Consider the following 20,261-nt stretch of genomic DNA (forward strand, 5'->3'; position numbering starts at 1 on the left):
TCCCTGTGTCTGTGTGGGTTTCCTCTGGGTGCTCCAGTTTTCCCTCTTAGCATCAGAGGGATTAGCAGGGTTAATAAGTGGAATTACAGGGTTAAGGCCTGGATGGGATTGTGGTCAGTGCAGACTTGATGGGCTGAATGACCTCCTTCTGCACTGTAGGGATTTTATAAAAGGTGGAAAGAGTAAATAATGTGCCTTAATCAGTTTATATTTTTGGAAAGTCATATGAGTTCAGGGTTCTGAATGCTGAATTTAAATATGACTTGCTGCACTTCTCTGGAATATTACTTTTAAGTTTTTCACATACTTACAGCAAGAACTCTGTTCACCCTACACATTTTATTCTAACAATTGGATATTGTTGCTTTAGATATTTTTACTTCATTGATTCTCATCCCTGTTAGAATGATAAAATCCTTGCTCTAACTCCCTTCAGCTATCGGTTGCATTTGACACTTTCAGTCGCTCACAGTTACTTAGAAAATAGCACATTTCCTCAGGGTTTCCAGCAGGATTGAGCTGGGGAACAAGAGACTGACATACCCAGTGAGATCATGCACTGTGCCTGCAAATGAGTAAGTAGATCCCACATAGGAATAAAGGTAATAGGAATAGCATAAGAAATGGGCAGTGTTTAAAATTTATATTCTCTTATTGGTTCATGGGATATAGGTGTCATTAGTAAGATGAGCATTTATCTCCCATCCCCAATTTCCTTTGAGGTGGTGGTGGTGGGCTGCCTTCTTAACCCATTACAGTCCACATGGTGTAGGTACATCCACAGTGCTGATAAGAGAGTTCCAGGATTTTGACCAAACAACAGTGAAGGAATGGTAATATATTTCCTGGTCAGGATGAGTGAATCAGATAGTGATGTTCTCCTTTTGCTGCCTTGACTTTCCAAGTGAGGGAAGTCACGTGTTTGGAAGAGGCTGTTGAAGGAGTCCTTGTGAGTTGCTGCAGTACATTTTTTATAAATGGTACACACTGCTACATTGGTGGAAGAGGGAATGAAAGTTTAAGGTGGTGAATAGAGTGATAATCAAGCAGGTCGTTTGAGCTTCTTGAATGTTGTTGGAGCTACACTCGGGCAGGCAAGTGGAGAGTATTCAATCACACTTGTCTTGTCCATGTTGGACAGACTTTGGGGAAGCTGGAAGTGAGTTATCTATTGCAGAATACCCAGACTCGTACCTGCTCTTGTAGTTTCAGTATTGATATGCCTTGTCTAGTTCAGTTTGTAATCTACGATGCCGATACTGGGGAATTCAGCAACGGTAAAGCTATTGAACGTCAAGTGGAGATGGTAAGATTGTCTCTGGTTGGAGATGGTGATTGCCTGGCACTGACATGGCAACAATGTTACTTGCCACTTGTCAGCCTAAAGCTGAATGTGGTCCAGGTGTCGCTGCACAGGGACACGGACTGCTTCTACATCTGAGGAGTTATGAATGGTATTGAACATTGTGCAATCATCCCCATGACTTTCTAATGGAGGGAAGCTGCTGAAGATGGTTGGGCTGAACAGGGCTTCTTGTTGGAAAGTCCTGAGACTGAGATGATTGACCTCCAACAGCTCAAACCATTCTCTTTGGTGTTAGGTATGATTCCAACTCTCCAATGGAGAATTTTCCCACTTGAATCTGATCGGCTCCAATTTTGCTCAAGTTACATGAAGTCATACTTAGTCAAACACTGCCCTGATGTCATCTCTTGAATTGGTATCTTGATTAAAGGGACCAAGCAGTTGGAGTCTTGTTCAGGGGGAGGAGAAGGTGGCAGTAGGGACATAGGAAATATTGAGGAATTTCTCAAAAGTTACAAGTAGTAAACCAAATGGCTGAAGCTGGATCTGTGATGCCGATGGTTTCAGGGAAATACTGAGTGAAATTGTCCACTCGAATGATTGACTGATATAAGGTTGAATCAGATGAAAATCACTCACTTGTTGGCTCCACCATGGTTTTGGATGGTTTTTTCCTTAGTTATTGTGTGAATGCTCTGCACCACCATTTTTGGCTAGATTTTGTAGGGCTACACAGCATTCCTCTGATCCGTTGATTTCAGGTAGATTGTTCTGTCTGCAACGTGCTGCTTTACCGCTTATAATGGATGCATGCATCCCTGTGTTGTTGGTGCCATACACCTGCTCCTGCACTTGGTTTATCTCTACAATGAATATTTGTCAGCCAGTTTAATAGCGATGAAGGAGTGAGGTATGTACCAAACTTAGAGTATTGGGTTATGTCAGACAACTGTTAAGCTACCACCCACTTCATCTAAGCCCAGATGGATCTGCTAAACCTTTCTTATCCTGCTCTACATGCCATGATGGTGCTACTGTACATTAAGGCACTTCAAATTTTTTTTTAAAATTATGTTCTCACAGCCTCAGCTTACATCATCATTGCCGAGTTGGCTGGAGAAGTCCCTTTATTGCTAATTCAGTGGTTTAAACGGGATTTCTTTGGGATCTTTTGTGACGCTGCTTTGTTAGGAGGAAGGTCATGTGTTTTGAACAGTTTTTCTTTCCTTTGTAGTGAGTTTAAGGTTTCATTTTCTGTTTGGCTGCATCAAACTGAAAAGAAGCGTTTCTCTTGCTCCCTGGTTTTGGAAATTTTGTTGGTTAGCTGAAAGCAAGGTCTCCTGGAGTAGTTGGTGGCTTGACCAGAGTCCTTCCCTGGTATTCTGGGAAACTGCTCTGACTCCAAGCTTTTGTGTGTGTGCCTCAAAAGAACTCAGTATTCATCCAAAGAACTCAGTTCCAGTGTCACATAAGCATTAGTCCTTGCTGTGTTAAACCTGTGGAAAGGGGTTTTTTGTTTGATTGGAACATTTTAAATATATTTGTTAAGAGTTGTACATTATCGTGATTGTTTTACTTTTCTTTGTCATTGATAAAAGTTATTGCTAACTTTCTTTCCATACATGTTAACTAAATTCTTAAATAAACTTTGTTTGATAAAAGCTCCCAGTGGGTCATTTGAATCATACCCAAGGTGAAACATATCATGCTTATCTTAACCAAATCCAAAATGTAAAACTTACGATCCAGGTGGGCTCCATAAAACACTTTGGAGTTTCTGACCTGAATTATAACAATGCCGTACTACAAGGTAAAGGGTATGTAAATGAGACTTTGCTTTCATAAGAACACTGAAATAGTTATGCTTACTAATTTTATCACAGATGTGTCACAACACATTGGTTGGTGAAAACAATATTGAGTTGGTTGCTTCTTCACATATGTTCCCTCACCAGCCGATACAAGGCAGTCTGGTGGATTTGCCCTTTAGGATTCAGCTAGCTTAGTCAGTGTTATAATTAGCAATCCACCCTTAATGCTTCTCCGAGTGCTTGTTAGTACTGTTACATAATGGATGGGCACTGATTCATAAGTTGAGGAAGTGGTAGGTAGTGATCAGCGGGAAGTATTTTCGTCCTTGTTTGTCCCAAAGTCATGAAACCTCATGGAATCCAGAGTCTATATTCAGAACTCTAGAAGACTCCCTCAACAGTATTCTACTCTATCATATTTCAGTGAGCCTACACTTTACCATTGGAAGGAGACTGGTCCTGATATGGAGATGGAGAGGACTAAGTTGTTCACTAGCAAATGTAATACTTTTTCTTGATTAGCTTATTAGAAAAATCTACCAATTTAGGGACCACATTCAAATGTAATCTTTAGCTTATCTAGTAGCTAATTACCAAAAATTATTTTGGAGAAAACTAGTGAACAGTTCTTATAGCTTTAAGGTAAATGTAATTGATAAAGTTTTATCAAAAAACTTGGGTGACACTGTGGAGAAGCCTTATCCTTAATTTGACTTGATATATAAAATTCTCTTCTCCCTGCAGCCTTTACATGAACTGCTAATCAATATAATTTCTAGCGGATGTGATTGGTAATATATCACAATACTGGACAAATTATATCCAAGTAAATTAAAGTCATAGAGGTTTACAGCATGGAAACAGTCCTTCGGCCCAAGTTGTCCATGTTGCCCTTTTTTTTAAACCCCAAAGCTAGTCCCAATTGCCCACATTTGGCCCACATCCCTCTATATCCATCATACCCATGTAACTATCTAAATACTTTTTAAAAGACAAAATTGTACCCACCTCTATTACTACCTCTGGCAGTTTGTTCCAGGCACTCACCACCCTCTGTGAAAAAAATTGCCCCTCTGGATACTTTTCTATCTCTCCTCTCTCACCTTAAACCTATGCCCTCTAGTTTTAGACTCCCCTACCTTTGAGAAAAGATATTGACTATCCAGCTGATCTATACTCCTCATTATTTTATAGACCTCTATAAGATCACCCCCCAGCCTCCTACACTCCAGAGAAAAAAGTCCCAGTCTATCCAGCCTCTCCTTATAACTCAAACCATCAAGTCCCGGTAGCATCCTGGTGAATCTTTTCTGCACTCTTTCCAGTTTAATAATATCCTTTCTATAATAGGGTGACCAGAACAGTACACAGTATTCCAAGTGTGGCCTTACCAATGTCTTGTACAACTTCAACAAGACATCCCAACTCCTGTATTCAATGTTCTGACCAATGAAACCAAGCATGCTAAATGCCTTCTTCACCACTCTGTCCACTTGTGACTCCACTTTCAAGGAGCTATGAACATGTACCCCTAGATCTCTTTGTTCTGTAACTCTCCCCAGTGCTCTACCATTAACTGAGTAAGCTCTGCTCTGGTTCAAATCAATGAAAATGCATCACCTCGCATTTATCTAAATTAAACTCCATCTGCCATTTGTCAGCCCACTGGCCCAATTGATCAAGATCCCGTTGCAATCCGAGATAATTTTCTTCACTGTCCACTATGCCACCAATCTTGAAGTCATCTACAAAATTACTAACTATGACTCCTATATTCTCATCCAAATCATTAATATAAATGACAAATAACAGTGGACCCAGCACTGATCCCTGAGGCACACTGCTGGTCACAGGCCTCCAGTTTGAAAAACAACCCTCCACAACCACCCTCTGGCTTCTGTTATCGAACCAATTTTGTATCCGTTTAGATACCTCATCCTGGATCCCATGAGATTTAACTTTATGCAACAACCTACCATGTGGTACTTTGTGAAAGGCCTTGCTGAAGTCCATGTAGACAACATCAACTGCACTGCCCTTATCTGCCTTCTTTCTTATCCCCTTCAAAAAGCTCAATCAAATTTGTGAGACATGATTTTCCACTCACAAAGCCATGCCGACTGTCCCTAATCAGTCCATGTGTCTCTAAATGCCTGTAGATCCTTTCTCTCAAAATACCTTCCAACAACTTACCCACCACAGATGCGAGGCTCACCAGCCTGTATTTCCCAGGCTTTTCCCTGCAGCCCTTTTTAAATAAAGGCACAACATTTTCCACTCTCCAATCTTCAGGCACCTCACCTGTGGCTATCGATGATTCAAATATCTCTGCTAGGGGACCCACAATTTCCTCCCTAGCCTCCCACAATGTCCTGGGATACACTTCATCAGGTCCTGGGAATTTATCTACCTTGATGCACTTTGAGACTTCCAGCACCTCCTCTTCTGTATATGTACACTCCTCAAGACATCATTATTTATTTCCCCAAGTTCCCTAACACCCATGCTTTTCTCAACAATAAATATTGTAAAATGGTTAAAAGTATTAGCTACATGGGAACTAGAACTGTGCCATTGGCACAGCAGTAGAAAGTGGAAACAAGGTACATAATTGTAACCACATATGCTACTTTTTAAATACGAGAGAGATTTTTTTGAAACATGTTAACTAATAGAAGTTATTATTCTATGTTTAAAACTTATTTCTAAGCTTTTTTGTAGCTATATATTTATATCAAACACTGGAAAGTTAAGCAAAAGGTACAGTTTGATGAATTACGTACAAACTAATATTTACAGAGTCAGTTTAATAGTCATCATTTAATAGTATAGCTGTATCCTCTTTACATCTAAATTCCCAAGCCCAACATCTTTTGCTGTATTGCAGATATTTTAATGTTAAAACCTTACCGAATTGTTTGATAGATTTGTCATGTTCAAGACCTGAAAGATACGATAAATATAAGTCGCTGTTAATATCAAACAATGGTTAGTTAATCAGATAAGCTTTTGCTTAGTAACACGAACAAATAATATTTATTTATTTGAGGAAAACCTATATTAGTATTTTCTCCAGAATACCATTTGTCCACTTCAATATCTTAAGTGTTTAAATAATAGACTGTGCTACAGCACATGTAGTGTTTAAGAAAAGCATTAAAATAGCGTGATCATTTGTGTATGTCACTGACTTAAGTAGAACAGCGGCCCCTTTCCCCTCCACCCAAGACCAAAGCTGTAACAGTTGAATTATTAAAAGATATGGAGGAACACAAACTGGTCTTTTGAATTTAAGACTAAAAACTGGTTCTGTTTACAAATGTTAAATTCCGATCTGTATCCAGCATTGTCACCGAGACTGAGATCGTACCTTTGATATATCTGTATTTTTTCGCAATCCAAACGATTCCAGCGGTAAAACTTATTATTAGAAGACAGAGGATCACAGATAAAAACACCAGCCAGCCTGAGACAGTTGGGAAGAAAACATCTGCAAAGCAAATATCAATGAATTAGACATTACATTCAACATATTTCAAAACAATCATTGTTATAGAATGCCTAATTTTACCAAAGTTAAATGTTTAAAGCCCAAGTTATGCTACAGTTTCTATCAGTCGAGTGGACATTCCACTGATCTGGCTTTTGCACAGTCTTCTCAATGCACAGGTAATCCACACTCCCAAAATTGACTTATTTAAATAAGTGAATTGTGTTATTGGGCCCACACTGTAATTTTAACTCAGAAAGCCAAACTGAATTGAGTCAGAATATCAAGGACTAGGATGTGAAAAGATTCTGAAAGGTAACATATTTACTTATTTTTCTGAGGCCAGGAGAAGCCATGATGTGGAGATATCAGCTTTGGATTGGGATAAACACAGTAAGAAGTCTCACAACACCAGGATAAAGTTGAAAACCAGGATAAAGTGGCGAAAAACTGCAGCAGGCGACGGTGCAGAGGGACCTCGGGGTCCTTGTGCATGAGTCGCAAAAACCCAGCCTGCAGGTGCAGCAGGTGGTCAGGAAGGCGAATGGGATGCTGGCCTTCATAGCGAGGGGGATTGAATATAAAAGTAGGGAGGTCTTGCTGCAGCTGTATAGGGCATTGGTGAGGCCGCAGCTGGAGTACTGTGTGCAGTTTTGGGCGCCGCACCTGCGCAAGGATATTTTGGCCTTGGAGGGAGTGCAGAGGAGGTTTACTAGGCTGATACCGGAGTTGAGGGGGTTGAGCTATGAGGAGAGGCTGAATAAACTAGGCTTGTACTCGTTAGAGTTTAGAAGAATGAGGGGAGATCTCATTGAGACGTATAAGATGATGAATGGGATGGATAGGATAGAGGTGGAGAGACTCTTCCCGCTCAGAAAGGACAGTGGGACTAGGGGGCACAGACTCAAGATAAAGGGGGGGCGGTTTAGAACGGAGTTGAGGAGGAACTTCTTCACTCAAAGGGTGGTGAATCTCTGGAATTCTCTGCCCATTGAAGTGGTGGAGGCTGCCTCGCTAAATATTTTTAAGAAGCGGGTTGATGGGTTCTTGATAAGAGAGGGGATTAAGGGTTATGGGGAGAGGGCGGGAAAGTGGAACTGAGCAGCGGCAGATCAGCCATGATCTTGTTGAATGGCGGGGCAGGCTCGAAGGGCCAGATGGCCTACTCCTGCTCCTATTTCTTATGTTCTTATGTTCTTAAGTTCAACAGGTTTATTTGGTAGCACAAGCTTTCGAAGTGTTGCTCCTTCAGGTGAGTGAGGAATTGTGTTCACAAACAGGGTATATATAGACACAAACTCAATTTACAAGATAATGGTTGGAATGCAAATTTAGACAGGTAAAGAAGTCTTAAAGGTTTGGACAATGTGACTGGAGAGAGGGTTAAGCACAGGTTAAAGAAATGTGTATTGTCTCCAGCCAGGACAGTTAGTGAGATTCTGCAAGTCCAGGCAGGTCGTGAAGTTTACATATAGTGTGACATGAACCCAAGGTTGTGGTTGAGGCCGTCCTCATGTATCCGGAGCTTGGCTATTAGTTTCTGCTCAGCGATTCTGCATTGTCGTGTGTCATGAAGGCCGCCTTAGAGAACGCTTAGCTGAAGATCAGAGGCTGAATGCCCATGACCGCTGAAATGTTCTCCGACAGGAAGAGAACACTCCTGCCTGGTAATTGTCGAGCTGTATTCATTTCATCCATTGCTGTAGCGTCTGCATGTTGGAATTTAACCTGGTCCAGGAGAAGCTGCAGTGCTCTTCACGTCCCATAAGGAAAGTTTTGGCCTGAATACCCCACCTGCCACCCAAATCCCCATATGTACCTACAAGTTGGTAGGCAGCAACTGACTGGCCATTTTCCACAGGCCAGCAGCTGGTTCCTGCTCATTCCTAGAAGGAATGGTAGAATGTTACTGAGATCTGGAGATTAAACTGTTAACCTTATTAACTTCCAAATTCCGAACAGTTCATTGCATTGATAATCTTAGACAAACCCTAAGGTTTCCCTCTCTCTCTTTTAGTTAACTTAAACCTTTGAGCACTGTGTTATGCTAGGAGAACTCAGAATATCAGTGCAGCTTCCACCAGAGTTTTTGAATTCATTCTAATGTGCTAAATATCTGAAAGCTTTCCTCTTACACCACGTGTTGTGCAATATGTTGATGTGTCTAACCTGCTTCTCCTCAACTGTCTGAGCAACTAGCACCTAGAGTAGTTTTTGTTTTAAACTGGACAATTCTTCAATCTCCCTTTGCGTTATCTCCATACTGTTCTTCCCTAAGTGCACCTAAATATCTCCTTTGAGGAGAATAAAGGAACATGATGAATATTTAATCTGTTGCTGGACTGAAGAACTAAAACCAGGTGACCTTATTGAGATGTATAGGATTCTCAGGGGCCTTGACAGGGTAGATGCAGAGAAGTTGTTTCCCTTGTGGGAGAGTCTAGGACCAAAGGACATAATCTCAGAGTAATGGGTCACCCATTTAAGATAGAGATTCGGAGGAATTTCTTCTCTCAGAGGGTAGTGAATCTGTGGATTCTTTCCCACGGAAGGCTGCAGAAGCTGGGTCTTTCAGTATGTTCAAGGCTGAGATGGACAAATTTTTAATCAGTAAGAAAATCGAGGATTATGGGGATAACGTGACAAAGCGGAGTTGAGGATTATCACATCAGATCAGTCATGATTTCCTTGAATGTTAGAGCAGACTCGATGGGCCAAATGGCCTACTTCTGCTGCTATGACTTATGGTCTCATAATACCCAAATGTAACAGCTGATTAAAATTATAATCGCCAGAAGATCGAGTTACTCAAGAAAAATTCACAAGAAAGCAAACAACATTACTTCAATTGTGGAAAAGTAATTTCTATCTTTGGCCCTAACAATCCCCCAACTTGCATAGTACTGGCTTCAGTGGGCTAGACATCTAGGCACCACTGGAAATAGTTTTGTTAACAACTGGGATAGAATGAAATAAAACAAAAAGGGGGAAATGATAAGGGCCACTGTCTGAAGGGACTTTGAGATGTGAATTAGAATACCAGAAAGACAAATGTTTAACTAAGTGACCAGGAGAAACACTGGGGTACAGAAGAGGCAACTTCCAAGTGGAGAGATAAGGGAATTTTCATTCCAGGTCCTCTGGATGGGCACCAAAGAAAAAGTACAATATGTCCATAGCACAATAACTGGAGAAAGAAACAGTAGAAGCAACTACCATCACAACCAGAGCCAGCTGCAGAAAACAACCCCCCACAAAAAGTTATTGCTGGTTAAAATCTCAAAACTCAAGCAGAAGAGACTAAGAGATTTTGCTGAGACTGAAGATAGTTTTCACAAACATGGACAAATAACTTGTGGGTGGTAATTATCTTTTGGATTAATCTCACAGTGTTATATCATATTGGATGTTTGGGGAAAAAAAGCAGTGTCTCAGGGTTCAGAAAGTGTAAATAGTTGGGAGCAAAGGGGTAACTTCACATAATACTGTACATATGTAGCCAACAGTATACTTGAGTGTACTGTTGTTGTGCATTATATTCCTTGTGTGTTTTTCTTTTAAGTTAATAAATTTAACTTTTAATTGATCACACAAATTAGACTATTCTTCCCCGGCTTTCTCACATGATACCAAATTGAAAATATATTAATCATCAAGGTTAACGCTCTCAAATTAACTTTAACAGAATATCTTAATCCCAGTTTGATTTAAGGAATTTTTGAAATTGTATATCAATCACTATACCCTTTAATTGACTGTATTTTATCATTTACAGACCTGATATCTGGATAGTTGCTTCTTGTTCTTTTTTCAACAGTTTGTTCTGTATGAGGCACCTGAATCTGGTTGATGAATCTTTTGTTACAGCAACATTGCTCTGGACAGTTACAAGGCCTTCTGAGTCGTCTTGGTACTTTATTTGAGGTTGTGCTGTGAGTTTCTGTCCATCTCCACCAGTCCACATTAGCTCTGGCTTAGGGAACCATCCATTAGATTCACACACGAGCCGAATTCCATTTTTATGATACCCCTCTATCTGAATCCACTGCTCACGTCCCAGACCTACAATGATTAATTCATATTTGTTAACAATCTCTAACCAATGGAAAATATTATTCTATCATTATTGAGTGATGTAATGAGACTGCTGTAATAGCTACGAAGGATCATTGATAGATTTCTTCGTGGGCTTTGTGGCGTATGAGCTTTCTTATTGAATTAGCGGACATTCCCCAATGAGACACAGGCAGCAAAGGCTTACAAACCTGCTGCTCAGCTCAAACCGACATTGTAGATCCCGATGTATAGACAGTGTGGCCCTTCTCTTTGGTACACAATAAAGGGTCTGTGTTGACGGGAAACTGGCATCTGGCTGAATTACTACAGAGACCATTTTTGTGACAACAGTGTACACCCAGAAAGTAGAATGCATGAGAAAAAGCACTCAAAATGTAAAAACAACTGATTCTAAACTCATTGCTCCAACTTGTTGAGCCTCCAGTTACATAAAAGAGCATGAATCAAGATGGTGATTGATCCCCCAATGTGATCATCTTAAACAGGTCCCACAATCTTTCCAATAATGATATATGTTCATCAAGACCAGGATTTGTGCAGTTAAGACCATTAGATCCACATGAGCCATTTTAATTTTTATGATATAAAGGAGCACACATTTTCTACCATCAATGATAGTGAAATGGGTGAGCACCTAGTAAAGAAGTACACTGCCTCGATGCTAACATTCAGGGCATGCAGGTTCAATGGGTGAACCATCATTTCACTGGGAAATCAAAATAACACGTGACTTTTCAATAGCTTCTGAAAGGCCGATATCTCTAAAAATGGAGTAAAGCAGTAAGAAACCACACAAAAGTGTGTGATCAGGTGAGTACAGTACGCTAATTGCAGGATCCAGCTGATTTTATCTCTTTGAGCTGTGTGGGAAACATTAAACACTTCCTTCAGGACTGTGGGGATCCAAAAGGTGCAGTGGCATTGCCTGATGCTGTGGATATTTAGCCCAGTGATAATCACTCTCATGTCAAACCACCACTCATTCAGTTGCCAGATGAGGTGCCTTTCCAACCAAGCTCCTGATTAAATTATAGGTTTGGAGTAGGCAGACTGTAAACAGTATGACCTTTCTCTTCTCCATCCTCCATTTTGTTTGCCTGAAAAAAAGATATTGTAGACACTCAACATATTGAGCCCAATCCTCAGAATTAGGGTCAAACAGCTCTAATTTGACAAAAGGACACTTTGATGACTCAGTCTGTAGACTGATTTGACTTGAATTAGTTAAACACAAGGTCTGTTTCCTCATTTCCCCAGGCGATCTGAAAATGCTTCATTACAACATGTCTTACCTGTGTCCTTTTGAATTAATCTGGACTGAACATATTTTCTTAATGAAATGTACAGTACACAAATATTAGAAGAGGAAGTGATGTTGAAACAAAAATCTTCCCTTCCTCTTCTAATATTTGTGCACTGGTAAATTTCATTAAGAAAATACGTTCAGCCCAGACTGATTCAACAAGAGTATTTTTTGTTTCGAAACAAAGCACTTGAATTTTGACCCAAAACAGTGAAATAAGCCATGTTATTTTCTCAATAGTATTAGTTTGTAAGTAGTTGTGTTCACTGACCTCCAACTTTCAGCTCAACTGTAGTTTCTTCAAAATCTGTTTCACCATCAACTGAACATATGTATTTCCCTTCATCGTGCACCCTTGTGTTCTTTATTCGTAGAGAAATGTTTCCTTTGGTCAATTCATCTTTAAACAGTTCAGTCCTTCCTCTGTAACCATGATCCTGAGCAGAAGTGTCATCTTCTCCATTTCTGTACACGTGTACTGCTGAACCAATGCCTGATTTAAACCATCGCACCACCATGTTGCCGATGACAGGTATTTCTGGCTTAAGCAAACATTCCAGCAGAACATCTTTGCCCACAACAGCTATAATAGGATGACTTGGCCCATTAACTGTGAATTTACCTGTGGAATTATGGTCCAATTAAATTAATTCAACTCCCAATAGCTTAAATATTAAACTTTTAAAAATTGCCATTCCCATCATTCTCAAACAACTATAAACAAAGCTGCTTAATATGAACAGAAAATTAAAATTAAATCAATCTTCTATCTAGCAACTGGAAGAAAATGTCAATGCACCACGAATGGGAGTTAGGTAATGACCTTGTTAAGAGAATTGCCAGTACAACCTGTGACACTGATTGTATTATCTTGGAAATAAAGAAACACTGATTGTGTTATAAATAGAGACAGCTTCAACATTGAAGCTGACCGGTTGAATTAGATGGATAGAGTGTGGTGTTAATAATGCCAAAGTTGGGGGTTCAATCCTGTACTAGCTGCTTTGTAGTTGAGCTCCTTGCAGGCCAGCAACTCTGAGAAAGGGGTTTACAATAAAATAGCTTAAACCCGCTGACTAGTCTGGAATGATTCTTACACCACAACCAATTATTGTGAGTTACAATGGTCACAGAGGATGAGCCTTAAGCTTAGTGGCTGCTGTACGTGAAGCCTTTTGTCTCCATCCTCTGACAAAAGCATGTGTACTATTGCTGACAATTTAAGTTACAGAATGGCAGAAGAATGGTGCAAAATTGCAAGTTTTGACTATCCATCATTTTTTTCCTGACTCTGAACCATATCAGTGATGGGAAGCTGAAGTTGAAATGTGACCCTGGGTTATTTCCAAACCCCAAAAGAAGCAATGTTGGCAATAGCATAATCATTCCCACCCAAAAAAACTGACCAAAGCTTACCCAGGCTTCATACTCTTCCAATAATTTGCCCTTTTTGTAAATCTTATCCAAACATTGTAACAGAAGATCCAATCCCTCTTCTTGATCCAGATCATCCTCTGAAAATACCCCCTATCTTGATCTTCTGTTACAATGTTTGGATAAGATTTACAAAAAGGGCAAATTATTGGAAGCGTATGAAGCCTGGGTAATCTTTGGTCGGTTTTGAAAATGAAAGCAGCAGTCCATGGAAGAATTACAAAATGGAATTTGCAAAAACTATAGAGATTTGCAGTTGAAATTCTGCAATCTGTACAGGCATTTAAATGACTGGACTATGTCTACGTCGATAGTCTTTTGATACTAATGGGCTCAATTCTAGAGGCGAAAGATGGGTGTCGTCTATAGGCCCCCGAATAATGATCTGGAGGTGGGGCGGGCTGTTAACGCGCAAATAAGTGCGGCGTGCAGGAATGGGACAGCCGTAGTTATGGGGGATTTCAATCTGCATATTGATTGGTCGACCCATGTTGGACGCGGGGGGCTCGAGGAAGAGTTCTTGGAATGCTGCCGGGATAGTTTCCTTGAACAGTGTGTGTTGGAGCCGACGAGGGAGCGAGCTATCTTGGATCTGGTGCTATGTAATGAGGCGGGTAGAATTAGGGACCTTGTGGTGAAGGATCCTCTTGGGGAGAGTGATCATTGTATGGTGGAGTTTCTGGTGCAGATGGAGGAGGAGAAAGTGGGTTCCCGGACACACGTCCTTTGTTTGAGTAGAGGGGAGTATGGTAGGATGAGAGAAGAATTGGCGAATGTGGACTGGGGAGCGCGTTGGAGGGAGGGTCTGTTGAGGAGCAGTGGAGGATCTTTAAGGAGATCTTTCTTGGTGCTCAGCAGAAATTTATTCCGATGGTCAAAAAGGATAGTAGGAGGAGAGGTAATAAGCCGTGGATAACGAAGGAGGTGAAGGAAAGTGTTAAACTAAAAGCGGAGGAATTTAGAGTAGCTAAGAGTAGTGGGCGAGAAGAGGATTGGGAGAGGTTTAAATGTCAACAAAGATTGACAAGGAAGTTGATAAAGAAGGGTAGGAGAAACTATGAAGCTGGGCTAGCGCTTAATATAAAAAAGGATAGCAAGAGTTTTTATAAATATATAAAAAGGAAGAGGCTGGCTAGGGTGAATGTTGGTCCTTTAGAGGATGAGAAAGGGGACCTAGTGGTAGGGGATGGGGATATGGCTAAGGTATTGAATAACTTTTTTGTTTCTGTCTTCACGGAGGAGGACGTGAATAATTTGCCGGGTGTTAGCGATGGAAAGGTGGTAGGACTGGAGGGTCTTAATGACATTACTGTTACTAGAGAGGCGGTGCTCGACAGACTGGAGGGGCTGATTGTGGACAAGTCCCCAGGACCGGATGGAATGCATCCAAGGGTTCTGAAAGAAATGGCGGAGGTGATAGTGGATGCCTTGGTGGTTATTTTCCAGACGTCGCTGGATTCCGGGGAAGTGCCGGATGATTGGAAAACGGCTAATGTTACGCCGTTGTTTAAGAAGGGTGCCAGGCAAAAGGTGGGGAATTATAGGCCGGTTAGTTTAACGTCTGTGGTAGGTAAAATGTTAGAATCTGTCATTAAGGAGGAAATTGCGAGGCATCTTGAAGGGAATTGCTTGATAGAGCAGGCGCAGCACGGTTTCATTAAAGGGAAGTCGTGTCTGACAAATTTACTGGAGTTCTATGAGGATGTGTCTAGGGCAGTGGATAGAGGAGAGCCGGTGGATGTGGTCTTTCTAGATTTTCAGAAGGCGTTTGACAAAGTACCTCACAAGAGGTTATTGCAGAAGGTCGAGGGACATGGAGTTGGGGGTAGGGTGTTAGCGTGGTTAGAGGATTGGTTGTCAAATAGGAGGCAGAGAGTGGGGGTCAACGGGTGCTATTCGGATTGGCGGATGGTGACTAGTGGAGTGCCCCAGGGGTCGGTGCTGGGGCCTCAGCTTTTTACCATTTATATAGATGATCTGGAGGAGGGAACCGAGTGTAAGGTGTCGAAATTTGCTGATGACACCAAGATTGGGGGAACGGCAAATTGTGCGGAGGGTGTGGAGAGTCTACAGAAGGATCTAGATAGGCTGGGCGAATGGGCCAGGAAATGGCAAATGGAATTGAATGTTGGCAAGTGTGAGGTGGTCCACTTTGGTAGGAAGAATGGTAGGAAGGACTATTACTTATGGGGCGAAAAACTGCAGCAGGCAACGGTGCAGAGGGACCTCAGGGTCCTTGTGCATGAGTCGCAAAAATCCAGCTTGCAGGTGCAGCAGGTGGTCAGGAAGGCGAATGGGATGCTGGCCTTCATAGCGAGGGGGATTGAATATAAAAGTAGGGAGGTCTTGCTGCAGCTGTATAGGGCATTGGTGAGGCTGCAGCTGGAGTACTGTGTGCAGTTTTGGGCGCCGCACCTGCGCAAAGATATTTTGGCCTTGGAGGGAGTGCAGAGAAGGTTTACTAGGCTGATACCGGAGTTGAGGGGGTTGAGCTATGAGGAAAGGCTAAATAAACTGGGCTTGTACTTGTTAGAGTTTAGAAGAATGAGGGGAGATCTCATTGAGACGTATAAGATGATGAATGGGATGGATAGGATAGAGGTGGAAAGACTCTTCCCGCTCAAAAAAGACAGTAGGACTAGGGGGCACAGCCTCAAGATAAAAGGGGGGTGGTTTAGAACGGAGTTGAGGAGGAACTTCTTCACTCAAAGGGTAATGAATCTCTGGAATTCTCTGCCCATTGAAGTGGTGGAGGCTGCCTCGCTAAATATTTTTAAGACGCGGGTTGATGGGTTTTTGATAAGAGAGGGGATTAAGGGTTATGGGGAGAGAGCGGGAAAGTGGAACTAAGCAGCGACAGATCAGCCATGATCTTATTGAATGGCGGGGCAGGCTCGAAGGGCTAGATGGCCTACTGCTGCTCCTATTTCTTATGTTCTTATGTACTCTTAGATCAAATAGCTGTAGCCCTTAAAAGATTTCTGAGAGAACAGTTGTTCCCAATCACACTTGTCAAATGCATACAAAAATGCTGTGAAATTGTCTTTCAAATTACGATATTTCATTTAAAGCAAGAGGGAAGGTGTTAAGATTTGGGGGAAGTTAAAATTTTAAAAATGAAATGGGATAAAATAAAAAGGGAAATTGTATAGGGCAGCTGTCTGATGGGATTTTAATATGTGAAATAGCATACCAGTGAGAGAAGTAAGTGTTTACCTATGTGACTCAAGGAAAATAATGGAGTATAGAAGAGAGAACTTCAAAGTGGAAAGATAAGGAAATTGACATGTATCTGCTGAAAACTAGGGTGGGTAACATCAAATCGAAAATATACAACAATAAGAACTGGCGTTCCAAGTTACTTTCTGGGTTTTGGGAGACCCTTGCTTTTAATATCAGCAGCGTTCTTACCCACTCCCATCACCCCCAGAGTCAGTCCCCGTGTGAGTGTACGAATGAAGCAGTGGCATGATGGGAAAAATGGTCAAGTGTTTAGTATGAAGTAAGGACAGCAGACCAAGCCATTTTTGCTGGAGCTCAGATGAATGAGGGGGGGGGGAATCTCAGAGAGACTTAGAAAATTCTAACAGGACAAGGCAGGATAGATGCAGGAAGGATGTTCCGGACAGTGGGGGAGTCCAAAACCAGGGGTCACAATCTGAGGATTTGGAGTAGACCATTTAGGACAGAGATGAGGAGACATTTCTTCACCCAAAGAGTGGTGAACTGGTGAAATTCATCACCACAGGAAGTAGTTGGTACCAAAACATTGAATGTATTCAAGAGGCAGCTGGATACAGCACTTAGGGCGAATGGGATCAAAGGTTATTGGAAGAAAGCAGGATTAGGCAATTGAATTGGACAATCAGGCATGATCGTGGCAGCGAAGGCTCAAAGGGTCAATTAGCCTTCTCACGCTCCTATCTTCTATGTTTCTATGCTGAAGGATATGTGTGTGTGAGCATGTAAGGCAAATTCCTATTCATTTTCAATGACATTGCAAATCCATGCACTAGGGACTACATCTCTGTGACATCAAACCAAGCCAACACGAGTTGAGTGATTTTATCTGCTTTTATCTCAAGAGGAAGGCAAACCTATAAAATAGTAATAATTTAAGTTGCTTTGATGCAACTTATCTCTGCATGATAACTGAATAAATAAATTACTGCATTGAGTTAACATAAATCAGAAACATCCCTTGTAGTGCAGGCCTTGCTGTCCATGTGTCTTTTTCTTCTGACTCTCTTTTTGAAAGTCTGATTCCAACATTAGCTTTCAGTCAAAGCACCCCTCTTCTCAGTCTGCCAGAAAATGATAGCCACCAAATTGAAATGAGGATTATCGAAGCAACAACAAAGTTTCATTGTTTGACAAATGGTGGTTTAGATTCTGTACAGGAACAAGTGCAGAGGCAGGCAGGAGGTCAGGCAATGTGACTGAAGTAAAATAGGTGGTGTTAGTGAGGGATGATTATAACACATTTAAAGCACAAGAATTTTAAGCTGCAGCTTGTTGCTGAACTGCCTTTTCAATGTGCAGTCTGAGACTGTTATCTGCTTTTCCAAAGTAAGCCTACTGATCAAACAACAAAATTCTATAACAGCAGAAAAATTTAATAATTAGACATTAGAGTGAAGGTGGAACTGTATCATTACTTGAATAAATGTTAATATTTCTTACCACTTATGGATAGTGGCACTCCAAACAGTAAAAGCACAATGAGGTCAATTCCTTTCATCTTTGAGAGATCTTAGCAGAATAACCACCTCTGAAATGTAGAAACAGAGAAAATCAACATAGCTCTAGCTTTAGATGAATGCTTGAAATGCACACAAGATTATGGAACAAGTGCTGGAAAACACTGAGATTGGAATAGACAGGTGCTTGATGGTTGGCACAGACATAATGAACCGAAGGGCCTCTTTTAGTGCCGTAAAATTCAATCACTTCTTGGCCTTTTGGCTAAGATCAAGTGTAGTTTTTGGCATCCTGCATTTGGTTGAAGCCATGAGGTTCCACTGAGGCTTTATTTGAAGCAATTTTTAAAGCAACATCTAGGCCTTTTGGCCAAGATGTAAATAAGATCAAGCCCTGGAGAAGATACACTGCCTGCTGCTATCAGCTTGGATCATGTGGATCAAGCCCAAGAAAGGAAATGGCCAACCTGTCTTGTCAACTTGGATCTGTAATGTCTCACTTATTGAGACTTTGAATTGGATATAAACAAAACAAAATTAAAAATCTTATCTTTGATGTGTAATTTATCATTGTTAAACAGGCTGTGTGTCACTTGGTGAAATGTAAAACAAAGTTATCGATTCCATGGCCAAATATGAACATATTCAATAATTCTGAAAACATTCAATTTTGCAGGGTGATTGAATTCTCACATTCCTGACTTTACAGATTGTTGGGTTCATTTTGTCACAAAAGGGAAATACGTTTTTTTAAAAAAAGGTAATCAGCACAGGTGTGTCTAAGAGAAGCTGAGATGAAAAGTCGCCTCAAGACATGCCAGAGACAACGGAGCGAAAGCTGAGTCAGAGTGAGGGGTTTTCAGAATCATATGGAAGGGGAAGAGAGAATTGGAGAGCTTCAGGGAGGGAACTCCAGAGTTTAGGATGCAGCCAGCTGAAGTCCCGCTGTCAATGCTGAAGGAATGGGGCAGGGTGGAATCGTGGCTGCTTTCAGCACAAGAGAAACTCTGGGATTAAAGGTTTATTTCCAGAAAGGAGGCGCCGCAGTTATCTACAGGGTGAAATTATTTCACTTTAAATATAAATTTGTAATGTTTCGTGTAATGGCCGCCACAGGACTCTTCCTTCATTTCATTTCCGTCTTTCTTTCTGCTCGCTGTGTTTAACTCTGATGGTTTGTTTTAAATCTCCTCTCTCTCTCCCATCCCCCTGACACTGACAGGAGCCGCTTCCAGACTCTCTGAAGGGGATTAGAAACATTTTATACACTTTACAACTTCTCACTGGACAATCTCCAGCGGCTCCCAGTTCAATTCCTTGTGTTTGATCAGGATCTTTCAGTCTGAATAAAAACCACCCAATCCCACAGCAAATAAACCCTCCCCAAAATATCAAAAAACACCTGGGACTCACCTCTTACTTTCCCGGGATTTGATCGGAGATTTTCCGCCGTTTTCCAACAGATCTGTGAAGAGTAAAAATGTTCACAACAGCTCGCCCCACCCTGAAAACTTTTACTTTCATTTTCACTCAGTTACTGAATTGAATCATGGATCCTGGTTTGGAACCAGTCTGGAATCACCCAGAAATCTCTATTTAATAATAATCCCCAGAAAATTCATCATGTTTCACCTCATAACATGGATTTATTAATAATGTGAAGATTGTTGAATATATTTCATGGCGGCGTCACCCTCATTCTCTTCTGCGCTATTTGAATTCCACACTTTGGTCTGGATTGGGAATCATTTATCATTCCAGAAGATTCTCCTCAATCACTGACCCTGCCGCAGAATTTCACACTTGTGTGAAGAATTGGTTTATCTTGTTAGGTTCTAAATCTCTTGTCTTTAATCTTGTATCTATAGCCTCTTCTGAATCCCCAGCCATTGAATTTGATTTGACTTATTATTGTCACATGTATTAGTATACTGTGAAAAATATTGTTTGTTGCGCACTTTTCAGACAAAGCATACCGTTCATAGAGAAGGAAACAAGAGTGCAGAATGTACTGTTACAGTCATAGCTAGGGAGTAGAGAAAGACCGACTTAATTCAAGGTAAGTCTATTCAAAAGTGTGACATCAGCAGGGAAGAAGCTGTTCTTGCGTCGGTTGGTACATGACCTCAGACTTTTGTAC

General features: G+C 41.1%; 1 protein-coding gene and 1 non-coding gene across 2 annotated transcripts in view; one reads left to right on the forward strand and one right to left on the reverse strand.

Annotated features, from left to right (window-relative positions):
- The window catches only part of LOC145337572 (butyrophilin subfamily 1 member A1-like), a 30,836-nt gene extending 11,120 nt beyond the window's left edge, over positions 1-19,716 (reverse strand). The window contains exons 1-6 of the mRNA XM_080182365.1: positions 19,535-19,716; positions 18,105-18,192; positions 12,259-12,609; positions 10,385-10,669; positions 6,488-6,607; positions 6,028-6,060 (exon numbers count right to left, since the gene is read on the reverse strand). Coding sequence (XP_080038491.1) covers positions 6,028-6,060; positions 6,488-6,607; positions 10,385-10,669; positions 12,259-12,609; positions 18,105-18,162 — 847 coding nt within the window. The 5' untranslated portion in view covers positions 18,163-18,192; positions 19,535-19,716. The remainder of the gene's footprint in view (positions 1-6,027; positions 6,061-6,487; positions 6,608-10,384; positions 10,670-12,258; positions 12,610-18,104; positions 18,193-19,534) is intronic.
- Positions 18,367-18,558, forward strand: LOC145337576 (U2 spliceosomal RNA). Its single transcript, XR_013885372.1, has one exon. It is a non-coding gene; the product is annotated as a U2 spliceosomal RNA (small nuclear RNA).
- Positions 19,717-20,261: the final 545 nt, after the last annotated feature.

The sequence above is a fragment of the Carcharhinus amblyrhynchos genome, unplaced genomic scaffold (assembly GCF_965287045.1).
Source record: "Carcharhinus amblyrhynchos unplaced genomic scaffold, sCarAmb.v2.hapA scaffold_52, whole genome shotgun sequence".
NCBI lineage: Eukaryota > Metazoa > Chordata > Chondrichthyes > Carcharhiniformes > Carcharhinidae > Carcharhinus > Carcharhinus amblyrhynchos.